The sequence below is a fragment of the Monodelphis domestica genome, chromosome 3 (assembly GCF_027887165.1).
Source record: "Monodelphis domestica isolate mMonDom1 chromosome 3, mMonDom1.pri, whole genome shotgun sequence".
NCBI classification, from domain to species: domain Eukaryota; kingdom Metazoa; phylum Chordata; class Mammalia; order Didelphimorphia; family Didelphidae; genus Monodelphis; species Monodelphis domestica.
The window spans coordinates 208,939,806-208,964,806 of record NC_077229.1 but is presented as its reverse complement, the minus strand read 5'-3'; the positions used below and the strand labels follow the sequence as shown (position 1 = coordinate 208,964,806).

The 25,001-nt window shown below is 36.6% G+C and overlaps 1 protein-coding gene across 4 annotated transcripts in view; it reads right to left on the bottom strand.

Moving 5' to 3' along the window:
- Positions 1-12,471: 12,471 nt before the first annotated feature.
- RNF182 (ring finger protein 182) overlaps positions 12,472-25,001 on the bottom strand; it is an 87,309-nt gene continuing 74,779 nt past the window's right edge. For 3 of the 4 annotated variants that reach the window (XM_016431762.2, XM_016431761.2, XM_056823454.1), the window contains 2 exons: positions 20,951-21,083; positions 12,472-15,602 (listed from right to left, as the gene is read on the bottom strand). In XM_016431762.2, coding sequence (XP_016287248.1) covers positions 14,686-15,429 — 744 coding nt within the window. In that variant the 5' untranslated portion in view covers positions 15,430-15,602; positions 20,951-21,083 and the 3' untranslated portion in view covers positions 12,472-14,685. The remainder of the gene's footprint in view (positions 15,603-20,950; positions 21,084-25,001) is intronic. The other variant, XM_016431765.2, reaches the window with a different exon arrangement.

Sequence of the window (25,001 nt, the reverse complement as noted above, 5' to 3'; positions counted from 1 at the left end):
TACAGAGGCAAAAAAACAATCTAGACCGAATTATCAGTTGTAGAGGAGCATAAGAAGCTGAAATAATTAAAAATCATGATAAAGGAAAGTGATGCCAGCAAATCAGATTAGACAGCTGACTTCTTTTTTTAGGGCACGATCTTTAATTGCGTAGTGATATGGTCTCTTGTAAAAGTTAATAAATTCCTGCTGAAATTAGTAGCTGAAGCACTTATTTTATGACAAGCCCATTAGAAAATAAAAGGAAGAACAATGCAAAGTTTCTCAGATGGTGTTCTAATCAACAACAACCACCTGACTAAGGAATGTAAAGATTCTCTTTTATAACTGTCTTTCATAAAAATGTGATGTTGCCTTTTGAGGGAAATTTTTCAGCAAACAACATCAGAAAATTCAGAGAGAATGGAATGAAAGGAATATTGTGTTATTTTGGCTAAGTCTTTAACAAAGCCAGCTGCTCAGTTATTGACTAATGATGTTGCTTGGCATTAACATGGCATTTTCATTGACAAACAAGTTATTTTAATTCCTTTAATACCCCTTGGGAAGAAGACAAGATTTATTATCTACAGTTTATGAGGAAAAGGACTAAACTGGGGAAACAGAAAGGTTAAATGACTTATGCCAAACTGCTCCAGAAAAATCTGTGAACAACAAAACCAGGTCCTAGAAATATCATGCCCGAGTCAAAATTGCAGGGCATTTTCATTCATTCATTTATTCATTCATCAAAAAAATTATTAGATGCCTTCTTTGTGCAATGCACCCTGTTGTGAAGAGAGGGTGAAATGTAAAGTTTAACTAAAATAAGTTTCCTACTTTGTAGGACGGACAGATTTGTTGAGAAACATATATATATATATATATATGTAACTATAATATACAATGTTATATGATAAATACATTGCAAAGAAGCAAAACAAAATAGTATGTTGGGTAGAAAGAAGAAAGTCCTTACTGACAATAGTTGGTAGTGGAGGGGAGGTTATATTGGAGTTAAACTTTCCAGAATGGGTTAACATTCAAGAGGTAAAGAAAGGGGGCAGCTGGGTAGCTCAGTTGATTGAGAGCCAGGCCTAGAGATGGGAAGTCCTAGGTTCAAATCTAGCCTCAGACACTTCCCAGCTATGTGACCCTGGGCAAGTCACTTAACTCCCATTGCCTAGCCCTTGCCACTCTTCTGCCTTGGAATCAATACTGTGTATTGGTTCCAAGATGGAAGGTAAGGGTTTAAAAAAAAAGAGGTAAAAAAAGACCTTTTTAAGCATTAAGAATAGTTTGGGTCATTTACAAAGAACTAAATCAATTGTACAAAAAATCAAGCCATTCTCCAATTGATAAATGGGCAAGGGACATGAACAGGCAGTTCTTAGCCAAGAAAAATCAAAACTATTAGTAAGCACATGAAAAAGTGTTCTACATCTCTTATAATCAGAGAGATGCAAATCAAAACAACTCTGAGGTATCACCTCACACCTAGCAGATTGGCTAACATAACAGCAAAGGAAAGTAATGAATGCTGGAGGGGATGTGGCAAAGTAGGGACATTAATTCATTGCTGGTGGAGTTGTGAATTGATCCTGCCATTCTGGAGGGCAATTTGGAACTATGTCCAAAGGGTGATAAAAGACTGTCTGCCCTTTGATCCAGCCATAGCACTGCTGGGTTTGTACCCCAAAGAGATAATAAGGAAAAAGACTTGTACAAGAATATTCATAGCTGCACTCTTTGTGGTGGCCAAAAATTGGAAAACAAGGGGTTGCCCATCAATTGGGGAATGGCTGAACAAATTGTGGTATATGTTGGTGATGGAATACTATTGTGCTCAAAGGAATAATAAAGTAGAGGAATTCCATGGAGACTGGAACGACCTCCAGGAAGTGATGCAGAGCGAAAGGAGCAGAACCAGGAAAACATTGTACACAGAAACTGATACACTGTGGTACAATCGAACGTAATGGACTTCTCCATTAGTGGTGGTTTAATGTCCCTGAACAATCTGCAGGGATCTAGGAGAAAAAACACTATCCACAAGCAGAGGATAAACTATGGGAGTAAAAACACCGAGGAAAAGCAACTGCTTGACTACAGAGGTTGAGGGGATATGACTGAGGAGAGACTCTAAATGAACACTCTAATGCAAATACCAACAACAGGGAAATGGGTTCGAGTCAAGAACACATGTGATAACCAGTGGAATCGTGCATCGGCTATGGGAGAGGGAAAGGTGGTGGGAGGGGGAGCGGGGAGGAAAAGAAAATGATCTTTGTTTCCAGTGAATAATGTTTGGAAATGACCAAATAAAATAATGTTTAAAATAAAAAAAAAGAATAGTTTGGGTCAAGGTAGAGACAATTACAATGTTAAGATGTGTTTGGGGGCACAGAGAGTAGTAGAATTTCAATGGAACATAGAGTTCCCAGAAAGAATATGAAGTAAATCTACATAGGTTGTCTGGCATTAGATTGTTAAGACCCTTGAATGCCAGGTAATGGAGATGGAACTTACTCAACAGGCAATAAAAAGCTGTTAAAGATTTTTTGGCATAAAGACAAAACCAGATCTATTTTTACATTGTTGTGAAAGATGAAATGGAAGAAGAGATATGAACACTTCTTATGAAATAACTGCAATAGTCCATGTAGATGTAGAGTGGTAGAAGTGGGAAAAGGAAGACAGTCAATGCTAAAATTCTACATTCTACAGGAAACTTCCCTGATTTCTCAATTACAGTGCCTTCTCTGTTATTTTCTTTTTATCCTGCATATAGGTTATTTCTACATTTTGTTTTATCATTCAGAAAAAAAAAGATTCTTATATCAGCCACAAGGTTTAGTTGAAATTGAAATGGCATGAGACATATAAAAAGTAAAATTCTCTGAAGTTTCAGGTTTGGAGAACCAAATTTAAGAGATTGTACTAAAATATACTGTCTTTTTACTGACAGACTTTGAAGGATTTTAATCTAGGAACCTCTATAAAGGATTTAAAACCTTTGACCATGAAAATATGGGTTCAAGACTTTGAATTGCCAAAGCTATAAAAGATAATTTTTAGTGTCTTGATTTATATTAAAAATAAGTGATTGCCATGGGAAAAATTCACAAATATGAAATACCCAAGACAGCTGGGTTTTATGGAGATTTTAATTAATACAAATGAAGGAATTAAAGGAAGAGAAAAAGACAGAGTAAGAGGAAATAATAGGAAGGCTAGGGCCTAGGCCAATGGCCTAGGCCTTTCTCTTTAAGAGAGAAACTAAGTCAGTCTTTAATCACTCACCACAAGATCTTTTCCAAGCAAAAAACTAGTGTTCAGAGATCCTCCAGTTCAGCTCCTGAGTTCAGCCACCGAGAGGCAGCCAGCTCTCAGTTCCTGACCTCCTTTTAAAGAGAATTTTCTCCTATGTCACCTCCCCTAAATTTTCACATCTACCAATCACAGTAGACACTTTCCACAGGACTGACCATTCTTAATTCACACCTGAGTAGACTAAAACTTCACACCTCTTGATAAGCTTGCCCTTTGTAAGTTACCTTGACCTTTTAGTGACTCATTTGACCTTCACAGGTACTTAGCACCCTTTTGTATTAGATCTAAAAATAGACCTAGCTTAAGGGCTTTTGCCTTACTATAAGTATAGGTTAAGTACTTTTCATTGTTCAGTAAGGAGTTTTACAACTTTATCTTCCCCTTAAGGTATGCCTAAGTATGGGTGGAGTAATGTAAAGTTCCCAATACATTCCTGATCAAGTACCTCCATAGTTTAAATGGGAATGGCCTTAACGAAATATTTTAAGGTAGAGTTTGAGCAGTTTTGAGATTCACAAACCAAAGAAGTAGAATCCCCATCCGAGTTATCCTGAGAATGAAGGCAATTTCAGAATGTCCAAGAAAAGATGTCTAGTGACCAGATGACTCAATAAGACATCTATTACTTAAAATGTACTGATTAAGTGGATTTTATCAATAGGTACTAGGATACTAGGAAATTTGATGTTCATTAATATTGATGATTATTGTGTTTGCTTTGGTCTTTTGTTTCATAGTGTTTATGTTCAAGTTAAATCTCTCTTCTCAGAATTATTCCATTGTGAACCTTCTAAGTGGTTTTTTTTTCTATAATGTCACTTATGTATTACTGATTATCACTATATGAAAAACTTATCGTTTTGACTTATAGATAAGTGATCCATGAAAGAGTGGGCAGCTCATTTCTCCATAAATCAAAAGGTGGAAGATAGATGGAATAGGACAATACATGATAATGAGAACTGAAATAATTGAGTGAATCATACAGATTCTATCTTGTTACTTAATTCTAGAGCTAGCCAAGTTCTCTTTCTATCCAATTATGGGTTTGGTCCAAATTCCATCTTGTGAGAAAACCTTATTTAATTGTAAGACCTGGGACAAAACCTTACTGTATTGTTTGAACCTAACCCTTTGTGGTTGTGAAACTGGACCCACACTGAGTTCTCACCTGGGCAATATCACAAATTATTATTTAAAGGAGTTCTCCTACTGAGGTCTCTTTCCTACTTCCGCTTCGGAGCAGACGCGTCTCATGATGTGAGTAAAATTTGAATGGGCCTCTCGGCCCACCTAGCACGTACTTCTTTTACTTGTATATTCTTAAATTCCTTATCTTAAATAAAACTCTAAACATATAATACTCCTTGCAGAGAGAAACTAATTTCTACCTGCCTCAGTTTCCCCCCAAATTTTAACTATTATAGTTTGGCATAACCACTTCGGGAAAATGAAATATCTCAGTTTTCTGATTCTTTTCTGATTCTTTTCTCTACTAAGTTCAGCTTTTAATAGCTAGTGCCTAGAATTTTTTTCAGCCACATTTCTCCAAGATGCTTTTTTAGAAAACTATCTTGATAAGCTCCTGTCAGCAGCCATCCCCTTCAGACTTTCTTGATTCAATATCAATCACCTGGTGCTAGCCCTTCCATCCCAGCTACTGTTGCCTGTAATCTGGACCTGTTTGATTGATATCAATCACCTGGTCCTGGCCCTGCCCACCCTGGCTGCCTGCTCTGGCTCTGGATGCTGCTCTTGGTCTTTCTCTTGCTCACCTGGCCCACCTGATTCAACCCAGATCTTGATCACCTGGTGACCCGCCCACTGGCCCCAGCAAAACTCTAAAAACCTTGGAGATAGCTCAGGACTCATTTCTACTAACTGGTAAAAAATAGGGGTATTGGCCTCCATGTGGGCGGATCATAGGAGGGGAGAGAGAAAAAGGGAAAGAAGAAAGGTGTTTGTTTGGTTTTTTTCCAAGCAGGAACTTAAAAGCATGGCTATTTTAGAAGGATATCTTTTAATTGCATTGATCCTTTTATTGACTTCACTTGCGTGTCAGGAAAAAATTCAGCTCTGTACAATCTTTTTTTTTGGGGAGGGGGGAGGCAGCTGGGTGTCTCAGTGGCCTGAGAGCCAGGCCTAGAGATGGGAGGTCCTGGGTTGGAATATGGCCTGAGTCACTTCATGGTGGTGTGGCCCTGAGTCTTCTTGGACCCCATTGCTTAGCCCTTAGTACTCTGCCTTCTGACAATAGGCATCTAAGTGGATAAAAAACCCAAGGAACTTTAAAGAGACTGGAGGTTATATTTTTAGGGCATTTCAGACTCCAATGGTTTGTACAAATCTCTGTATTCTATTGCATTTTGCTGTTTGTTTTGTTTATGGTTTAACTTTGTAATTTTAAATTCATTACTGCATTCAATATTCTGTTATACTGAATCATTTTAATGTATTGAGTTTTAACTACTGTTCTATTTTGTTGCTTTTCCCCTATAACCATACTGAACAAATATCATTGTAATTAAGCCCATATATGAAAAAAACAGCTTTTCTATTCTTGACTTTGTAAATTATCACATAGAGGATAGATGGACTTTATCAGAACTGGTGAAAATTTGTATAACAACCTTTGAAAAATTTAATGTGCTAAATATCTCAATTGATTTTAAGGGTTTTTTATAAATGATTTTTAGAATTTTTTCTTAACAATCTCTGGTCATTTTTGCCTGCCACTACCACGAGGTGTAAGGCCCATTCTAGTAGCTGAAGTGAAATACAATTATAACCCCCCAACCTTCTTGCATTTCTAAATATGTGAATGGAAGTTGGGGCAGTTAATCCCAGGGCATTTGTATCCCTAAAAAGCCTCCAAAATAGGAGCACCCCTCATTTATACTCTTCAGCTCACTACTTTACTTCCACCAGAATGATCTCTAGATTTCTTGATGATGTTCTAAACCCAAAATGAGTTTTACTTTGTTTAAAAATATGTTTATTACCAAGTTTGAAAGATTTGCTATGTCTATAAAATCTTGTGACAAGTATCCATTTTTTAAAAATGACATACAGCAACTAATGTGAAATATGATAGTTTTTGTTTGCTATTGTGCTTAATTGGGCTATTGAGAATTTTGGGGATATTGATAACTACATATTTGTACTACTGCTCAATTCATTTGCTTTCACTCACAGTGGATCATGGCCAGATATGAAGAGGAAATGGATCTCATTTTTGGTGAGAAAGTCTTTTATTCTACATTTTCTTAGCTGACACAGTGTGTCAATGATTATAAGGTATATTTTTGAATTTTTTAAAACTCTTATATTTTTCTTGCATGTGCAATATACTATTTCAGGGTTTTTTTTATCTCCTTTTTATATTTGAAGCACATGTTACCAGCATTAAAATTTTCTTTAACTTTTTGATTTTGCAGTAATATAAGTTTAAAATACATTTGTCAATGCATGCCCCAAAAGCTTGAGACTATAAAAATGATGCCACTAATTGTTTAAAATAAATTATGGGACTCTACTTAATAATTCTGTCTGATCCCAGTACAAGATATACACGAAAGAGCCATTGCACAGGGCCAAAGAAAAGCCAATCCAGGATGAATTGATGAACTTCTAGGCCAATGCAAAGGTTTTGAACCTAGTGTGAAGACTCAAGGTTACTGTGTTTAACATTGTTAGACATAGGTTTTCCTTGTGTCCACACTCACTCTGAAAATACTCACAGATGAGTATCCCCAAACCTTGGCTCCTATAATCTGGTCCCTTTTCTGTCTTTCATAGTGTGGTATCTTTCTGTAGTCCTGGATATTCATTGGGTAAATGCATCATTGCTTAGATCATTTTAATTGGGCCCTGATTCAAGGAACTTTTATAGATTTATTTTTCCTTTACTTAGAATTTTTACACATAAGGCTTTGATAGTCTATATTTTCATCCAGAAATTTTTCTTTTATTTAGAATTTTTTTACACATAAGGCTTTGATAGTCTATATTTTCACCCAGTATTTTCTTTTTTATTTGGATTTTTCTGATTTCTTTTTAATTTCTCTTACCAATTGATTCATATATCTCATAATTCAGCCATGCATCCCTAAGTGATCCTGTGTTTTTCAATCATCCATAACACAGGAAATGTAAAAAATATAATTATTTAAATCGCAAAGTTTTAATTCCCTTTAAAGAAGAATTTTAGGTAAAGAAAGATGATACCTCTCTGAATCCAGAAACTGAACTGTTGGAGAAGATACCATGAAGCAGCTTCCAGACCATAAGATGCACAAGAAGATCAAGAATGAACTTTGGATGTAGTTGATTGAACATTTATTTGTATGTACACTTTTGTGTCAAAGAGGACTTCCCCCTAACTGGCTTTTTGTCAATGAGTCCAGCAATTATTGGTTTTTGTTTTTGTTTTTTTCTCTCATCCTCAAATTATTGTAATCTTTGAGTTGATTATGTTTTCATGATCCTTTGGGAAAAAAAATTGCTTTTTTCCAAATGATCATATGGAGAATGTAAAAATGGAAACTTGAATCCAGGACTCCAGTCCCCAGAAGTCCTTGCTCACTTCCTAGAATGCTTTGTAATTGTACTGAGTTCTCACCTGGGCGAGATCACAAATTATTATTTAAAGGAGTTCTCCACCTACTGAGGTCTATTTCCTACTTCTGCTTCAGAGCACACGCAGCTCTCCACCTAGCAGGCAAGATGTGAGGTTGTCTAGGCCTCTCTGGACCTAGACATGTGCTTTCTTATTCTGTATTTTCTTAATCCCTATTCTGTATTTCTTAGTCCTTAACCTTTAATAAACCTCAAAAAACACAATACTCCTTGCAGAGGGAAACTAATTTCTACCTGCCTCAGTTTCCCAAAAATTTTTAATCTTTACAAATGCAAGGAGTTTTCTCACAATTGTATATCTCAAGTAACTCATATGTCTTATCTGAAAACTGGTCTCATATTGAATAACCAGTAGTTGTTTCTGAGTTCCTTTGATTGGGTACAGACACTTTGGGGAGTGGGACATCTCATTTTCTGAATTCAGGGAATTGCACTCCCCCTCCCAACTTGGAAAGTTCCTAATCTTCATCCAATTAGAAGTCAGATTACCTAATTTTGCATTATTTCCTTTTAATTAATTGTATTATTGGAATCATTATTTTTAATGTATAAAATCTGTGTCTCCCTGTATTTAGGGTCCAATGCTAAACTGAAGAAGGGGCCTGGTCCTTATTTGTTATGCAGTTGGCATACACTGCTTAAGAAACTGATATGCTCAGACCATACGATTACATTAGCTGATGGAAGAGGATGAGACATAGAAAGATCTATTAAGGAAGAGGGGGAAACCATGAGAGTGTTGTTTCTGAAGCCAAAAATAAAGAAATTAATGCATAGGTGAAATAACAGTACCCAGCCTCAGACTCAGAGCTCTTCCTCTGGCCCCACCCTAGCAGTCATTGTCTAAGGCTTCCTAGCAGAAGTGGGCACTCTAGGAACTGCTCCTACCCAGTCTTCCCAGCCCCAAGGGCAATTTTTTCCCGTGCTCCACCCCTCTGTCCAGCCTCCCAAAGAAAGCACTTTCTACTTCAACTCTGTCACTTGGAGCCATAGACAGCTTGAATTTGCCCTCTGGGCACTCGAACTGGGAAAAAATTGGACTACCCTGGTTTAGGGAAATAAATCCTACCTGGATGGGACATGGCAATTTTCTTTGAAGGGGATTGCTGCCCAGCCTCCTTAGCTCCAGTGAAGACACTCACTACCAAAGTCCTTTTTAGTGTTAAATAGTTAAAACATCAGAAAGAAATACAGTTTTAGCCATGGAAATGACACTAAAGAAGATGTCTACCAAGAGTCTTACTGCTGTACCCTAAGGGTCCCTGAGACTTACCATCTGAATAAAAATTGAAGCCAACTTCATTTGTTTTCTCCCCATTACAAAGTGAGCTCCTAGAGAACAAGGATGATCTTTCTTTTATATTTGCATTGATCAGCCTATACAGTATATAATAAATGTGTTGGTTTTATTCTTTTTCATCATTGCAAGGAGAGAAGATAGTGAGTAGTGAAAAAATGGAGGCACAAGAAAAGAAAATTTTCAATAAATTTATTAATAAATGAAATGCAGGAGATGAGCTAATGGCAGAGTCAGGGGGATTGTGGGAGGAGAAGGTGGGGTGGTGGTCAGAAAGAAACTCCATTTCTGGAAAAGAGATGACTTCTGGAGGAAGGTGTGCCTCTAGGTTCTATACTCCCAGGGACAGTGAAACCTTATTTTCATGCCACTCTCTCCTTTTCTTTTCTTTAAAAAAAATATTTCATTTCCCCCAATTACATTTAAAAACAAATTTTAATATCGTTTAAAAATCATTTTTGAATTTCAAATTCTCTCTCCTTCCTACCCTCCCTGTTTGGCTCTTTTCAATCCCCTCCTCCCTCTCTGAGACATTAAGCAATCTGATAGAGATTTTACATGTGCAGTCATACAAAAGATTTCCCCCTATTAGTCATTTTCTACCTCTTGCTCTGAAAACTGTAATCAACTCAATAACTCTGGAAAGAATGTACCAATAAGATGCCATATTGTTCTTTTTACTATTTTTGGTGATTTCCTGAACATGAACTCTTTTCCCTATAAGTAAATTCTCTCTGATTGGAATATAAGTTCTATAAGCATAAGAACCATCATGCATTTGTATTTGTATCCCTAGCACTTAGCTCAGTGCTAGGTACATAGTACTTATTTCCATTCATTCACCTAAAGAAATCAAAAGAACTACACAGGTAGAGGAATTAGCTCTAGTGAGGGGTAAGTGCATCTCTCCTATGACCAGAGGAAAGTAAATCGTAGGTCTAATGCTTCTCATAGCTTTGTTTTGTCTGTGAATATGATAACTATGTCATCCACAACCTGGTCTTGATCACTGATAATGAAGTCAATGTGAGCAGGAAGAAAACTAGGTAAGGTAGGCCACCACCTTGAGTGCAACATATAGAAGGTATAGCAGGGATTCTTTTAATATTATAGTTTATTAACATATTTAATCGAATAAATTCTATAGAAAGTAAGCCATTATTTCATGAAAAGTTTTATGAATTATGGAAAAAAGGACTTGACCTTTCTCAAGTAGGTGACGCAATGATTAGTGTTGGTTCTGGAGTCAGAAAGACCTGAGTTCAAACCTAATATCAGATACTTACTTAGTGGTGTGGTGCTAGGAAAGTCATTAAAGTGCTTTTTGCCTCATTTCCTCATCTGTAAAAATTGGAATAATAATAGAAGCTACTTCACAGAGCTATCATGAAATATTTGTTAATGCTCTTGGCAAATCTTAAAGTGGTATATAAATACTAGCCATTATTGTTGTAGTTATCACTGTTATTATTAAAAGGAGAATTAGAAGAAGTTTAATTCTCAGGTCTAGCCTAGAGTGCCTTATCAAAGCTTTGTTCCTGATAGGACTCTCTTAGAGAATTCACTCCTCCTTGGCTGCAAGCATATTACATAAAATCTTGTCCAATGTCTGAAATCCAAGGAGAAGCAAATGAGATTAACCTATACTATCTCAGAATGGCATTGTTCTTTCTCCAGTTGTTTACAAACCATTCTAGAATTCTGGAATGCATTGCCTTGTTTTGATGTGGAGATTTGCTTGTCTGCCATCTTCATGCCATGATTCTTCAAAGATGATCAGTCACACTTCATTGATCACAACTTCAGATTCCTTTAACACCTTATTTTAATACATTTGGGACAGATGATGAAGATGGAGCACTTAGAGTATTATTTTTAACTCAATAGTATTTTCTAAGCACAAATATATACTAGGAATTTTTTTAAGCACTAAGGACTAGAATTTGCCCTTAGGGAACTTATACAACTCTACTCCTGTTAGGAACTCTCTTGGAAGTCCCTTGAGGATCTTGAGGATACATTGATTCTCATTTTTAAACTCTTACTTTCCCTCTTAGAATCATTAATTATAAGGCAGAAGAGCAGTAAGGGTTAGGCAACTGGGGTTACGTGAATTCCCAGGGTCACAGAGCTAGGAAGTGTCTGAGATAGATTTGAACCCAGGACCTTCCTTCTATAGGCCTGGCACTCAATACACTGAACTACCCAGCTGCCCCCAATCCACTGATTCTTAATCATGTTTTTTTTTCTTTTCTTATTTGCTTGAAAATCACTCTCATTGAGAGGAAACAGAAGCAAAATAAGAGTTATCTTTTATTTTCATCTCTTGGTATTTCACCATCACTTCTAAGCAGTGAGCCTATGTACTCCCTCTTTGGTGCTCTTTAAGCTCTGAGTGTGTGTGTGAGTGTGTGTCTGTGTGTCTGTGTGACAGAGACAGATTGAGAGAGGGGGAGGAGGGAGAGGAAAAGGGAGAGATGGAGAGGGAGAGAGAGAGGGAGGAGGGAAAAGAGGGAGGGAAGGATGGAGGAACAGAGAGTGAGATCCCTTTTGTTCTTCACATTCTTTTCAAATGTTTTCAAACGTTCTTTTCAAAAAGATGTCTGAAATTTAAGCCTTTTCTCTCTCACAAGTTAGCCCTACTTGTTAGTTGAAATGGTGGTAAACTTGAGTAAGGATTTCCATTGATGATTAAGGGTTTACTTTAATTTATCTCTCCATAACTTTAAAAACAATTAAAAGTAAAGCAATTAACTGACTTTACTATTATTATGCCAAGAAATATGCTATTAATTGTCACCATTTGTAATCATTAGCTATTGATTAGCCTATGTTCCTAGCCTAATTTACTTAAAGAGTACACTAATTGCATACTCCCTAGTTGTCTCTATTTTCTCCATGTGTGGTCTTATTTTGCTAAATGGAGGATTGAACATACTGACCTGTAGCCCCAGATGAAATGGATTTTATAACGCTTGGCATCTCGGCAAAGTTAGGCAAATTGAGGAACAAAGGAATCATTTCTTCTGCTCTCTTTTCCTTTGGCTATTTTCCTTCCACGAAAGAGAACTAGAACCTTCTAACAAATCATAGCCAACAAATTTTTATCTTAGAGGAGGACTTTACATTCTGAAAATACGCTTACTTGAATCAATCCGATACTTTATACAGTTTCAAAATAAACATAGAATTTCATCTTTGAATCATAGAAAACAAACATTTAGTTTGGGAATAATAATGATTTAATGACAAACCAAAACTGTATCACAGTGATCATAATATTGAAGCATTGTCCTTTCTTTTAAATTTAACAACATGGAGAAGTTATTATTGTTATCCATTTAATAGATCTTAAAGGTGTTGGTAAGATTTATTTCTGGACCAAAGTTAACTCACTGGCAACTTTTAAAAAAACAAACCACCATTTTGCATGAGGATACATAAATTGAGCACTGCAGACACATTATTTACACAAAGAATCTAAACAGATAGTTCACATTTTTAGAACTTCCTAGAATCTTATCAATGTATTACTCCATCTATCTACTTGATGTTATACTTCAGACCAAATAAACATTTAAAAAAAACCTTTATAATTGTGCAAACCCCAACATAACATCTTCTAAACATGACATTTACTTCAGGAACAGTTTTCTGGGAGTTGCACTCACATTGAACTCTATCTAAGCTAGATTTTATAATTCGTAAATTTATTTATTTATATATACCTCATGATAAATTCACTAGGCCAGATTCCATATGTTGTTGTTTTTTTCTGGCCAAATTGACCTTGGCATAAATATTCTGAAAGTTAACGGTTATATCATTAAAATGATACAGCTATTCTGGAAATAACTGTTTGTTTTAGCTGACTAAAGAAATTTGAATAGGGCCCACTGTAGCTACCACCTCACAACAAATATTTCATCACAAACTAGTATAAGTAGTATCTTAGTAATACTCTTTCAAAATAATGCAAACATGGTCATGCTAATTATCATGGTGGTGGGTGGGGAGATGAAAGAGGTTTCTTTTTTTTCCACTGGGAATATCTGATTTCTGTAGAGCACTTCAAAACCTAAAATCTGCGAAACATCTTGGAAGTATCTATTCAACTTCCCCTACTCAAGGAAAATGGTCCTTTAACTCAGGTCACATTAACCCATGTCTTTAATTGAAATAATTTGTGTTAGAAACTCAATCTCACTTAAATTAGGTTGCTCTGACTTCAGAATATCAGGGATAGCAACCAATCTGGTCATAGACTCCTGCCTCCAGTTTTATGACCATTGGTTAACTTCCAGTTCTACATATTCTTCCCCCATGCCTACCCACAGATGACACACAGCAGGTGTGTGTGTAAACCTCAAAGCGTTTCTACTTTATTGCTACTCAGTACAGGAAAACGGAATCTTTATGTTCTCAACTTTTTACAAGAAGTTGGAGCACTCCATTCTCCTTCACCTCCAAATATTGAAAATTAAATAAGTTGGCATCCTTTGACATGAGAGTGGTAGGACGTGGGGTATAGAAGGCAAGGGAATACAGATTTTGTTCAGTAAGTCAATCTTTCTCCTCACCTTATAGGAATCAATGGAAAAGAAAACCTATTTTCTCATGACACGGAGTGGAGGTTGAAGGAGTAATGGGGTCAAGGATTAAATATACTGAGGCAAAAAACCAAAAGGTTTCTAGTAATTCTTACAGAAGGATGGAAGTTCATAGAGAGCTTTGGAGAAGCAGAAAGTGGACAAAAAATCTGCAGACTAATAGTGTCTTAAGAACAAATGGTCAGATTCTCCTGTGATTCAAATTTTTCATTGTTTTCCAAGAGAACTCTTAAGTGGAAGAGAGTAGCTCAGTGAAATGAATCTGAAGGCTTCAGAATTAGGAAGAGTGTACAGGTGTCTTGAATTGGATGGTAAATAATAGAAAATGATATTAAGAAAAAAAGAAATACAAGGGGGATGAACTGAGAAAGTTGCGACAGAAATGTCAACGATGAATGCACATTTCAGAAGTGTTTGACTTGGAGTAACTTATGCCTTCCTTCTATAAACATAACAGTGATGATTTTGCGAAGACGATTTAACAACATAGGTGTACCATACTCCCACCAGTATGTCTATGTAATGACATTGCCTGAAATGTTCTGTTCTGTCTCTGGGTAGATCCTGTTCCCTTTGAGTTCCAAAAAGGCTTTACTTGAGCAAGTCTGCTCTTTCCTAAAGCCTAAACCCCAAGTTAAATTATCCAACTTTACCATCAGTGTTCAAAAAAGATAGTAAATAAACCAAATGGTACAGATGAGAAAATATACCATTAAAATGTAATTAATGTGTCTGATAATAATGGATAAATAAGAATGCCCAAAAAACTAAATGAATTAAACTACAAATGTGGGGGAGCAGATTAAATTTCTCATTTTGCAGCATCTGTTATGAAGGAGATGACATACAGTCTAGAAATTCGTGGCATACACATTGACAAAAACCATACACCATAAGAATAACAAGGCTCGAAGGGACAAGGCTGACAAAGACAACCCCAAGGGTAACTTTCTTAGAGACCAGTAAGTAGATCCCTAAGGGCAAGGAACTGAAATAGAGCAACCCTAGCAACCAAACTAACACTCGGATTGATGTCTGGAAGAGCAGAGACGTGCAGTTCCACACAGTCCAGTTGTGAGACACAGTAGCAACAGAGTCAAAGCTGGTGGGTCTGTAAAACTCCACAACAGGTGTTGAGCTCAGAGACTGTGGGCTCTCTCTTTGTACCTCCATGATGGTGATCACCAGGCAGTTGGAGGAAGTGTGGGAAGGACTGACCAGGGAGGCCAGCCTTTTGGGGGTCAGCAATAGCTCTGTGGGATTGTCTGGCAGGCATTTCTTCCCCTTTCCCGCACAAGTCAAGTTCACAAGGATGTTGTTGTCATCAGGGAGGCTATTAACCTCATCATCAGGTAGGCAGGTCTCAAACCTACAGAAAGGACACACGATGACGCCCTGTGGGGAGTCTCCAAAGTCAATGATCTTGTAAAGGCATTTGGCACAAACTCGATGACAGCACTCCAGCACTTTGGGCTTTCTCTGCCTCAGGTTGTAGCGGTTATAGCAAATCTTACACTCAAGTTCATCCGAGACAGGGGACTCAGCAGTATCCTCTAGAGGCTGGCTGGTCATCTTTGGGCTGTCTTCTATGGCCTCTTCCACCAGCAGGGTTTCTCTTAGGGATGTTTAGGGGATCCCTGCGAGGATCATACCATTCAAATCAAGCAGGATAGGCACATTCATTCTCAGCTTCTGCATGTGATTTTGTTGCCTGGACTCATATGGAAAAAGGCAACATGGAGAGTCTGTGAAGGAAAGAACAAAGAAGTGAACAAAGAAGACTTTTTTTTCCCCAAGTTTACACATAAAGTAGATGTTTAAAAGGATGTTGTCTAGGCCCTTGTACACAGGACCAGTTTTCTCCTAATATTAAACCTCTTCAGCATCTAACACATCTCTGGTCCAAGGACAGCAAAGATTCTACATTTGAAAATCTCTCTTCTGCACCATAAGAAATGATGGAGAGCAGCAAAGTGGCTCAGTGAATTGAGAGCCAGACCTGGATTCAGGAGGTCCTGAGTTCAAATCTGGCCTCAGATACTTCCTAACTGTGTGACCCTGGGCAAGTCATTTAATCCTCATTGCCTAGCTCATACTCCTTTTCTGCCTCAGACCCAATACCCAGTATTGATTCTAAGAAAGAAGGTAAGGGTTTAAAAAAAGAGAAGAAGAAATGATGAACAGGATGAGCTCAGAAAAACCAGATGTATATAAACTGAAAAGTGAAGTGAACAGAACCAATGGAATAGTGTATCCAGTAACAGAAAGATTGTACAATGATCAACTGTGAATGACTAAACTATTATCAATAAAACAGGATGCCAGGATAACCCCAAAGAACTCAGCATAAAAGTGTTATCCACAGTCAAAGAAAGAACCATTAGAAACTGATTGCAGATCAAAGCATGCCATCTTTCAAATTATTTCTTTCATTAGTTTTTTATTGTATATGTGATATGTGTCTTCTATCATGGCATGAGGAATATGGAAATATATATCTATATCTATATATCTATATACATAGTATAAAAGCACTGCTATAATCTAAAACAGACAATTTACCACCTTCGAGTGGGGTTGAGGAGATGGAGGGAGAGAATACAAATAGAAAAATGTCAGAAAACAATCTTAAAAATTGTTTCTACATGTAATTTTAAAATATCAAAAATAGAAAAAGGAAAGCTCTATTTTTGAGGGACCTCAAATGCCTTCCAAACTGTAATGACATGCTGGTCGATGAAATAGTTAAATGCCATAAAGTATGCTGTACAGCAATGAGAAAAGAGGAGAGAGATGAGAGAAGGAACTGTCCCAGAAAGTTAAAATAAACTCTGGCTTCATTTTAAAAATGTCAAGGGATTTGAATCAAAGACATAGGATTTGGGTTTATGACTTAATTTACTTGGTATGATGTCAGTAACTCAAAACCCAGAGATACACGCAGTAGGCACTTAATTGTTTATTGTTTGATTCATTGTAATCCAAATGCCAGAGAAGAAAATGTAAAACCACTTCAGTTTCTTTGCCAGGAAAACCTCAAATGAGGTCACTAAGAGTGGGACACACTGAAAGGACTCAACAGCAAAAGTACAAATAGTCTCTTTGCAGAGCTTCACAGCCTACAGAAGAAAGGGCCCCTTCAGGTAAATGCTTAGAGCAATTCAAAAAGTACTGAGGTGGAATGGAAGTGAGAACCAAAAACAAAATATTATTTGGGGCCACAGAATCGTAGAGAGCAGTTTATTCTTTCTATATTAATGCAAAGTGACTGGGAATTCAGTTAAAAATCTTTTTTTACTTTTCTTCTGACTCTAGATGGAACATTCTTAAATGCATAATTGGCTATTCATTAATATAGTCAAAATGGAAAAATAAAACATCTCTATTAGAGGAATGCTAGGGGCACAGAGAATAGCATTGGACTTGGAATCAGGAAGATTCATCTTCATGAGTTCAAATCTGATCTCTAGTGTTACCTTGGGCAAGTCACTTAAATTAGTTTCCTCATCTGTAAAATGAGCTGGAAAATGAAATGGCAAGCTATTTTAATATCTTTGCCTAAATGGGGTCATGAAGAATCATTCAGGACTGAAAAAAAAATGAACAAAACCATCACCACCAACATTAAAAACAAAGAGAGTCAAAATCCTGAGAACCAGAGAAACCAGTGGCAAAGAAGCGACTCCTTGCAATACCATTTTTTAAAAGGGGGGGGGGGACCAAAATACATACACATATATACATAAATTCACACATATGTAGAAATATAGACAGTGTAGAGAGGTGGCCTCAGAATCAGGAAGAGCTAGATTCAAGTGCTGCCTCTGACTCCTACTGGTTATGGCCAACCCTGAGCAAGTGAATGAACTTCTCATTGTCTTAGGCAACTTTCCATGATTATGTTTTGTTGTTGTCTAATTGTTTTCAGTCATGTCTGACTCTTCTCATCCCATTTAGGGTTTGGCAAAGATACTGGAAAATGTTGCCATTTTCTTCTCTAGCTCATTTTATACATGAGGAAACTGGGACAACAGGGTTGAATGACTTGCCCAGGGTCACACAGATAGTAAGTGTGAGTCCATATTTGAACTCAGGTTTTCCTGATCCAGACCTGCTCCAACCACCATGCCACCTAACTGCCCTAATTCTAAATGAAAAGGTGCTGATTTGAACAGACAGAAAAATTTTCTTCCTCCTAATTTAAATATACAGGGAGTAAGAAATTTATAGTAAATAAGGTCCCTAATGAAATCTCAGGTAGAGTTTTTTCATCCTCTCCTACATAGTCACAGCTTAGCCACACACAGAAGATAAGGCAGCACATTGTAGTCTAAAGAACTCAAATCTATGTTGGACTCGGAGGACCTAGATCTGAGTCTGGGAACAGCCATTTCCTAGCTGTGGGAAGCTAATACAATTATTGAACCTTCCTGGTTCTTAGTTTCATTTTCTGCAAAAAGAGAGCTAAACTAGATGCTATCTATGGTTCCTTCCAGCTTCAAATCCTAAGATTTTCTCCTAGTTAGGTATTGGTCCTCCATTCTCATTACTGACTTTGGGTATATGGTTATATGCACAAGTTCAGACAGTCAACACCCAATTATCTTTAATAATAGAGGGGGCTGGGTGCAGCTGGGTGGCTCAGTCCCTCCAGTCTAGACCTGGAGATGGGAGGTCCTGGGTTCAAATTTGGCCTCTGACACTTCCTAGCTGTGTGACCCTGGGAAGTCACTTAACTCCCCACTGCCTAACCCTTATGGCTCTTCTGCTTTAGAACCAATAATTAGTATCAATTCTAAGATGGAAGGTAAGGGCTTAAAAATAAAATAACAGAGGAGTACAAAGTTGGGGGAGGGAGGTGCCAAGCAATTTATATCTGTCTTTAGAATATTCAAATTGATTTTGGCAACAGATTTACTCTTTTAATTATGTATTGCTTGGACAAATACTACAATTCATTTGCATTTCTGAGCGTACACCAAATGATAATAGGGAAGGTCTGCCAGAAGCCTGCTGGATGGAAATGGGCAGTCAGTATGGAATTAAAAGCTTTCCAGGATGATCAATTGTGAAAGACTCAGCTACTCTCTCTCAGTCATGCAGCAACCCAGATCCAGGACAATTCCAAAGGACTTTATGACAAAGGTTGCTAGCCACCTCCAGGGAAAGAACTGCTGGAGTCAGGATGCAGATCCAAGCAGATGATTTTTCACTTAGTTTATTTGGGTTTTCTATGTGTATTGTCTTACAATAATGCACAATATGGAAATATGTTGTGAATGATAATACATATATAGGCCAGGACAAATTGCTTATCATCTTGGGGAAGGGGCATGGAAGGGAGAGAGGGAGACAGTTTGGATCTTATAACTTCAGAAAACTTATGTGGAAAATTGTTATTGCATGTAATTGATAAAATAAAATATTTTTTTAAAAAAAGCTTTGACTGATCAATTGGGTAGGGAGGAGGGGGAGGACAGAGCAATATAGGAAAGAGTAGCTGCTCTGGAGTCAGTGGTCCTGGCTTCAGATTCTTCCTCTAACCCCTCTGGACCTTGGTTTTCTGGTTTGTGAAAGGATGGGCTGGACTAGAAGGATGGCCATCTGAGCTCTAAATCAATGACCCTAGTCATGTGCATTAATGGAAAGGAGCCAGTCCTAAACAAGAGACAATCCAAAAATCATCTATGTCTGGCTCTGTGATACATGGCATTATTCTTACAGAATCTTATTTAGTTTTGTCTTGGGCTGATATTAAAATAGCCCGTTCACTAAGCATGTAACAGATGGCTGGCTAGAGATGTGCTCAAGAGAACAAAGCCACGCTGGAATTTCTACATTTTCTGCTCATTAAAAGAAAAAAAAATGCACACACCCAGTCAATAAAGAAAATGGAAGAATGACAATATGTATATGTATGTATATACATGTAATTTTGTTGTTCCATTGTGTCCAACTTTTTTGTGACCCTATGTAGGGTTTTTTTGGCAAAGATACTGGAGTGGCTTGCTATTTCCTTCTCTAATTCATTTAACAGATGAGGAAACTGAGGCAAACTTAGGTGACTTCCCCAAGGTTACACAGCTTTTAAGTGTCTAACCCTAGGTTTGAACCCAGGTCTCCCAATTGTGGTCTCAGAGCAGTACCTGTTCTGCCACTACCTAGATCTAGATGATGTTACTAAGTTTGTGTTAAACTTCTTATCATGAAAAAGTTGCTTTTAAAATCCTTACCTTCCATGTAAAAATCAATCAACACTGTATATTGGTTCCATGGCAGAAGAATGGTAACAGCTAGGAACTGGGGTTTAAGTGACTTGCCCAGGGTCACACAGCTAGGAAGTGTCTGAGGTCAGATTTGAACCCAGAATATCTCTAATTTTTAAGAAGTTTTTCTTTACCTGAAACATAAATTTGCTTATGTATAATTTCCAAGTATTGTTCTTAGTTCTAGGGCCAATCAGAAATAAAACAAGTCTAATTCCTCTTCCATATATCAGAACTCTTCAAATGTTTGAAAATACTTATATATTCTCCTCTTCCCAACCCCCAAGTCTTCTCTAGGTCAAATATTTTAGTTATTGCAACTGATTTAAAAAAAAAAACTCTTGTCTTCTATCTTAAAATTAATACTGTGTATTGGTTCTAAGGCAGAAGAGCAGTAAGTGCTACACAATGAGGGGAAAGTGACTTGCCCAGGGTCACACAGCTTGGAAGTGTCTGAGGCCAAATTTGAACCCTGGACCTTTTCTAGGCCTGACTCTTAATCCGATAAACTGCCTAGCCACACCCTATGAAGAAGATTTAAATTTGGTTTATTGGCACTGGTTATATCTTGGATAAGATTATTCAATTCATATTGCCTAAAGAATTGTTACCATTAATGACCATCTTTGTTTCAAAATAAGCCTATTCATTTTTTCCTGAAATATTGTAAGTACAACATTGTTATGGTATGGGATGGTTATAGTTATTATTTTATGTGTCTAAAACATTCCAGAGAGGGAACCACTAATAAGATGGGAAGATATTTTAAAATATTCAGATGAAATTCTCTAATTTAGTGGCCATCAATGAATGTCTAGCATACTCACTTTGTAATTTTGAAACACTCCATGGAGAAGGGCCTCTAAGAATGCTATTTGCAGCAGCCAATGACCAAGGGCCTTGTTTGGCCAGAGCTCTGATGGCATACCCAGAAATTTAGCTTTTCGCAAGCAACATTTCCTGGAATGACACAAAAACCCAGCATCATAAAATTTCTGAGTTGGAAGGAATCTTACAGAGCAGTTAGTCAAACTCATGACTAATTCAGAATCTCCTCTACTCAATAAGTCATTATTTTACCTTTCCTTCATTATTTTATTATATTATTTATTACTCCCATTCCATTTTTTACCAATCAGGAAGTTCTTCCTTCTAGCAAGCTAAATCTGCCTCCTTACTCTAATCAGTAAAAGACAACAAGGAACAAAGGCTTCATTTTTCAACTTAGAATCAGGGAAACAGGTCTAAATCCTACCTCTGATATTTGCTGTGCAGCCACTGACAAGTCACTTAGCCTTTCTACACCTCAATTTCTTCATATGTAAAATGAGGATAATGGTCTTTACAGCACCTATCAGCAGGGTTGTTGTGAGACACTTGAGAATAATTACAAAAAGTTCTAAAAATGTCAGTTATTACAACTGCTCTAATTCTGCCTTCTGAGGCCAAACAGAACAGTCCCAAACATTCTTCCACATAAAAGTCCTTCAGATACCGGAAGACAGCTATCATTTCCCCACTTAAGTCTTTCCTTCTCCAGTCTTAACATTCTCAGTTTCTTTAAATTATTCCCAATCAATGATCTCAAGATCCTTCACAAACCTGATTGCCTTCTTCCTTAAAATTTGGATTCCAAAATTGAACAAAATATATCAGATGTGGACTAACTAGCACAAAGGGAAGCAATATGTTTTCTTTGTGACAGTTAGCCAAGCAGATGGGTTCCTTTAAAAAATAGACTGTTCCAAAGAATTAGAACGGGGGCTTCCCCAAAATTGAGGAATGATTGAAGAAGTTGTAGTATATAATTGAGTACTATCGTGTTTTGAGGAATGAATTCAAAGAAACCTGGCAAAATATGTATGAAGTGATAGAAAGAAGAGAGCAAAACCAGAATAATTAATACAATGAAGTTAACATTATAGCTTTGAAAGATTTAAGAATTCCAATCAATGTAATGACTTACTACAGTTCAAAGAGTTGGCTATTAAGCATGAACCTCATCTCCTGACAGAGAAGTACAAGGTTCAAAGTGAGATATATACATATATGTGTGTATATATATTAGCTGGGGCTGATATTGGGATTTGTTTTGCTTAACTATGCATAGATTTTGTGTGGGATTTCTCTTTTTTTAATTAAGAAGAAAGTAAAATTTTCTATTTAAAATTTTTAATTAAAAAAATGACAAAATAATTTTTTTTGTTTCTACACTTATTTCACTGGAGACAGGTATAGTCAAGAATGTTAATTTGGGCCTACAAAATATGTTGATTTTGGACTTTGAGCAAGGATGGCAAGATGGTAGAGAAGGAGAATAAGCTTAATTTCCCCAACATTCTCCTCCAAATCACTTTAAAACAATGCCTCACACTGAACTCTAAAGTGGGAGAGTCAATAAAAAGTTAGGATGAAACATTCTTCCAGTCCAAGACAACTTAGGCTATTAGAAGGAGTCTGTGTCACATGAGTGGAGACTGGACTGGAGCCCACATAGAAACATTAGTGGTGGGACCAAGGAGCAATGACAGAAGCAGCTGCAGCTTCAAGGGTTCTCAAATCAGAGATGGCAAAGGACTTGGCAACTGATCAAAAAGAGATTATAGGGGACCCATGTGCTAACATTGAACCCAGGAAGGCAGGTCTGGTTGAATATAGGAAATAGGAATATAGGAATAGGTTGAATATAGGAAAGCTATAAGCATAATTTGCCATATCAATAACAAAACCAACAAAATCCTATGATAATCCAATAGATGCAGAACAATCTTTTTGACAAAAAAATAGCACCCATTCCTATTACAAACACTAGAAAGCACAGGTATCAATGAGCCTTCCTTAAAATGATAAGTAGCATTGAAACCAAGAACAAGCATTATCTGTAATGAGAATCAACTTGAAGCCTTCCAAATAAGATCCAGGGTGAAGAAAGCCTATCCATTATCACTGCCATTGTTTAATATTACAAGAAATGCTAACTTTAACTGTTGGTACAGTTGTGAACTGATTCAACCATTCTGAAGAGCAATTTGGAGCTATGCCAAAAGGGCTATCAAACTGTGCATACCTATTGACCCAGTAATGCCACTATAAAACCTTATCTGGAGCAGCTCTTTTTTTGGTAACAAAGAATTGGAAATTGAGGGAGTGCCCATCAATTGGGAAATAGCTGAACAAGTTGTGGTATAGGACTGTGATGGAATAATATTGTGCTAAAAGAAATGAGGAGCATGATAGTTTAAAAAAACAAAAACGGGAAAGACTTACTTGAACTGAAGCAAAGTGAAGTGAGCAGAACCAGAAGAACACTGTACACAGACAGTGATGTTGTAAGAATGATCAACTCTGAGAGATTTAGCTACTATAATCAAGACTATGCTCCAAGACAATTCTAAAGGACCTATTCCAGAAAATGTTTTTCACCTCCAGAGATCTGATGAATTTTAAGTGCAGAGTGAAGCATATATTTTACTTTACTTTTCTTGTTGTTTGTATGTGCATTTTCTTTGGTAACATGGCTAAATATATTGTATGTGACCACACATGTATAAATGATATCATATTACCTGCCTTCTCAATGGGTGGAGGGGTAGGAAGGAAGGAGAAAATATGCAATTAAAAAAATGTTTAATGTGAAAATTGGAAAACATATAACTAAATTCTCCCTCTCTCTCTCTCTCTCTCTCTCTCTCTCTGGCCAAATGCTATACTTAAATACTCTGTTATTTTCCTAAACCTCTCCTAGGTTGTCAGTAAATATTCTGAAGCATTTTCATCATTTGATTTTCTATGTAGCCTGATTAATTTGTTTTTAAAGATTCAAATATAGATCATTAATTTGTCAGGTACTCTTTAATCTTTAATATGACTAATCAATAACCCTGACATTAATGTAAATCAATATTTAAGTTGGATGAAATATCTTATCCATTAATTTCCTTGATGAATACAAGGACTACTGAAAATGTTCCTATATCTAGTATTACAGAGAAGGAATTCACTATTAAAAAATAATAAATCCATGCAACATTAAAGTTATCTCACAAAGATATAAAAAGTTTTCTATTCTACAAAGAGATTTTCACTTTAGAAACACAGAGAAACATAAGTAAGTTATGTCACTATTAATCACTTGTCAAAAATTATTCTCCCTGGGCAAATGTCTACTAAAGTAGTCTTTTCCTTTGTCCTAAATTGTTTTGACATTCATTCTTTGTCTGTGAATGCAGCAACTAGTTTTACACTATCATTCTAAACATTTTAACTAGTTTAAATAACTCAAATCTACAGTCACTATTGTCTTCCATTTGTTAATGTCTCTGTTTCACTCCTCAAGCATAATCTCCATATCTATGATCAAAGTTACTGCATTGTGTTTATTGAAAACCATAATTCCTTATTTCTATAGTATTGTCATGCCCGATTATTAATAAGAAATTCAGCTGTCCATTCAATAGTAAAGCATATAATTTCTTAATGTCCATCCAGGAGGAAAAAGAAGAAATCTATAATGACTTTAAAATATGTTAGAGGCTAGGGGAATGGGGGCAATTAATTATACCAGTTATGTCCAGTTGCTATTATGTAAATAATAAATTAAGTTCAAAAATTCAACTCAAATGACTTTTTTTTATTCTTCTATTTGCTTCTACAGCAAGGAATGTAAGGATAAAATTGAGATAATACAGATAAACCTTCCATATCACTAAGGTTAGGGGTCTGGCACCCCTGAGATCTGTAAAATTCATGTAAAATTTTTTGGCCCTTCCCTTATACTATAGAAGAAGTCTGCATTTTTTCTTTTTCTTTTATAAGGTTTTTACAATAACTTATTGTAAAATTTGGGTGAGTTTTGGTCAGACCATAGATCAATGTTAA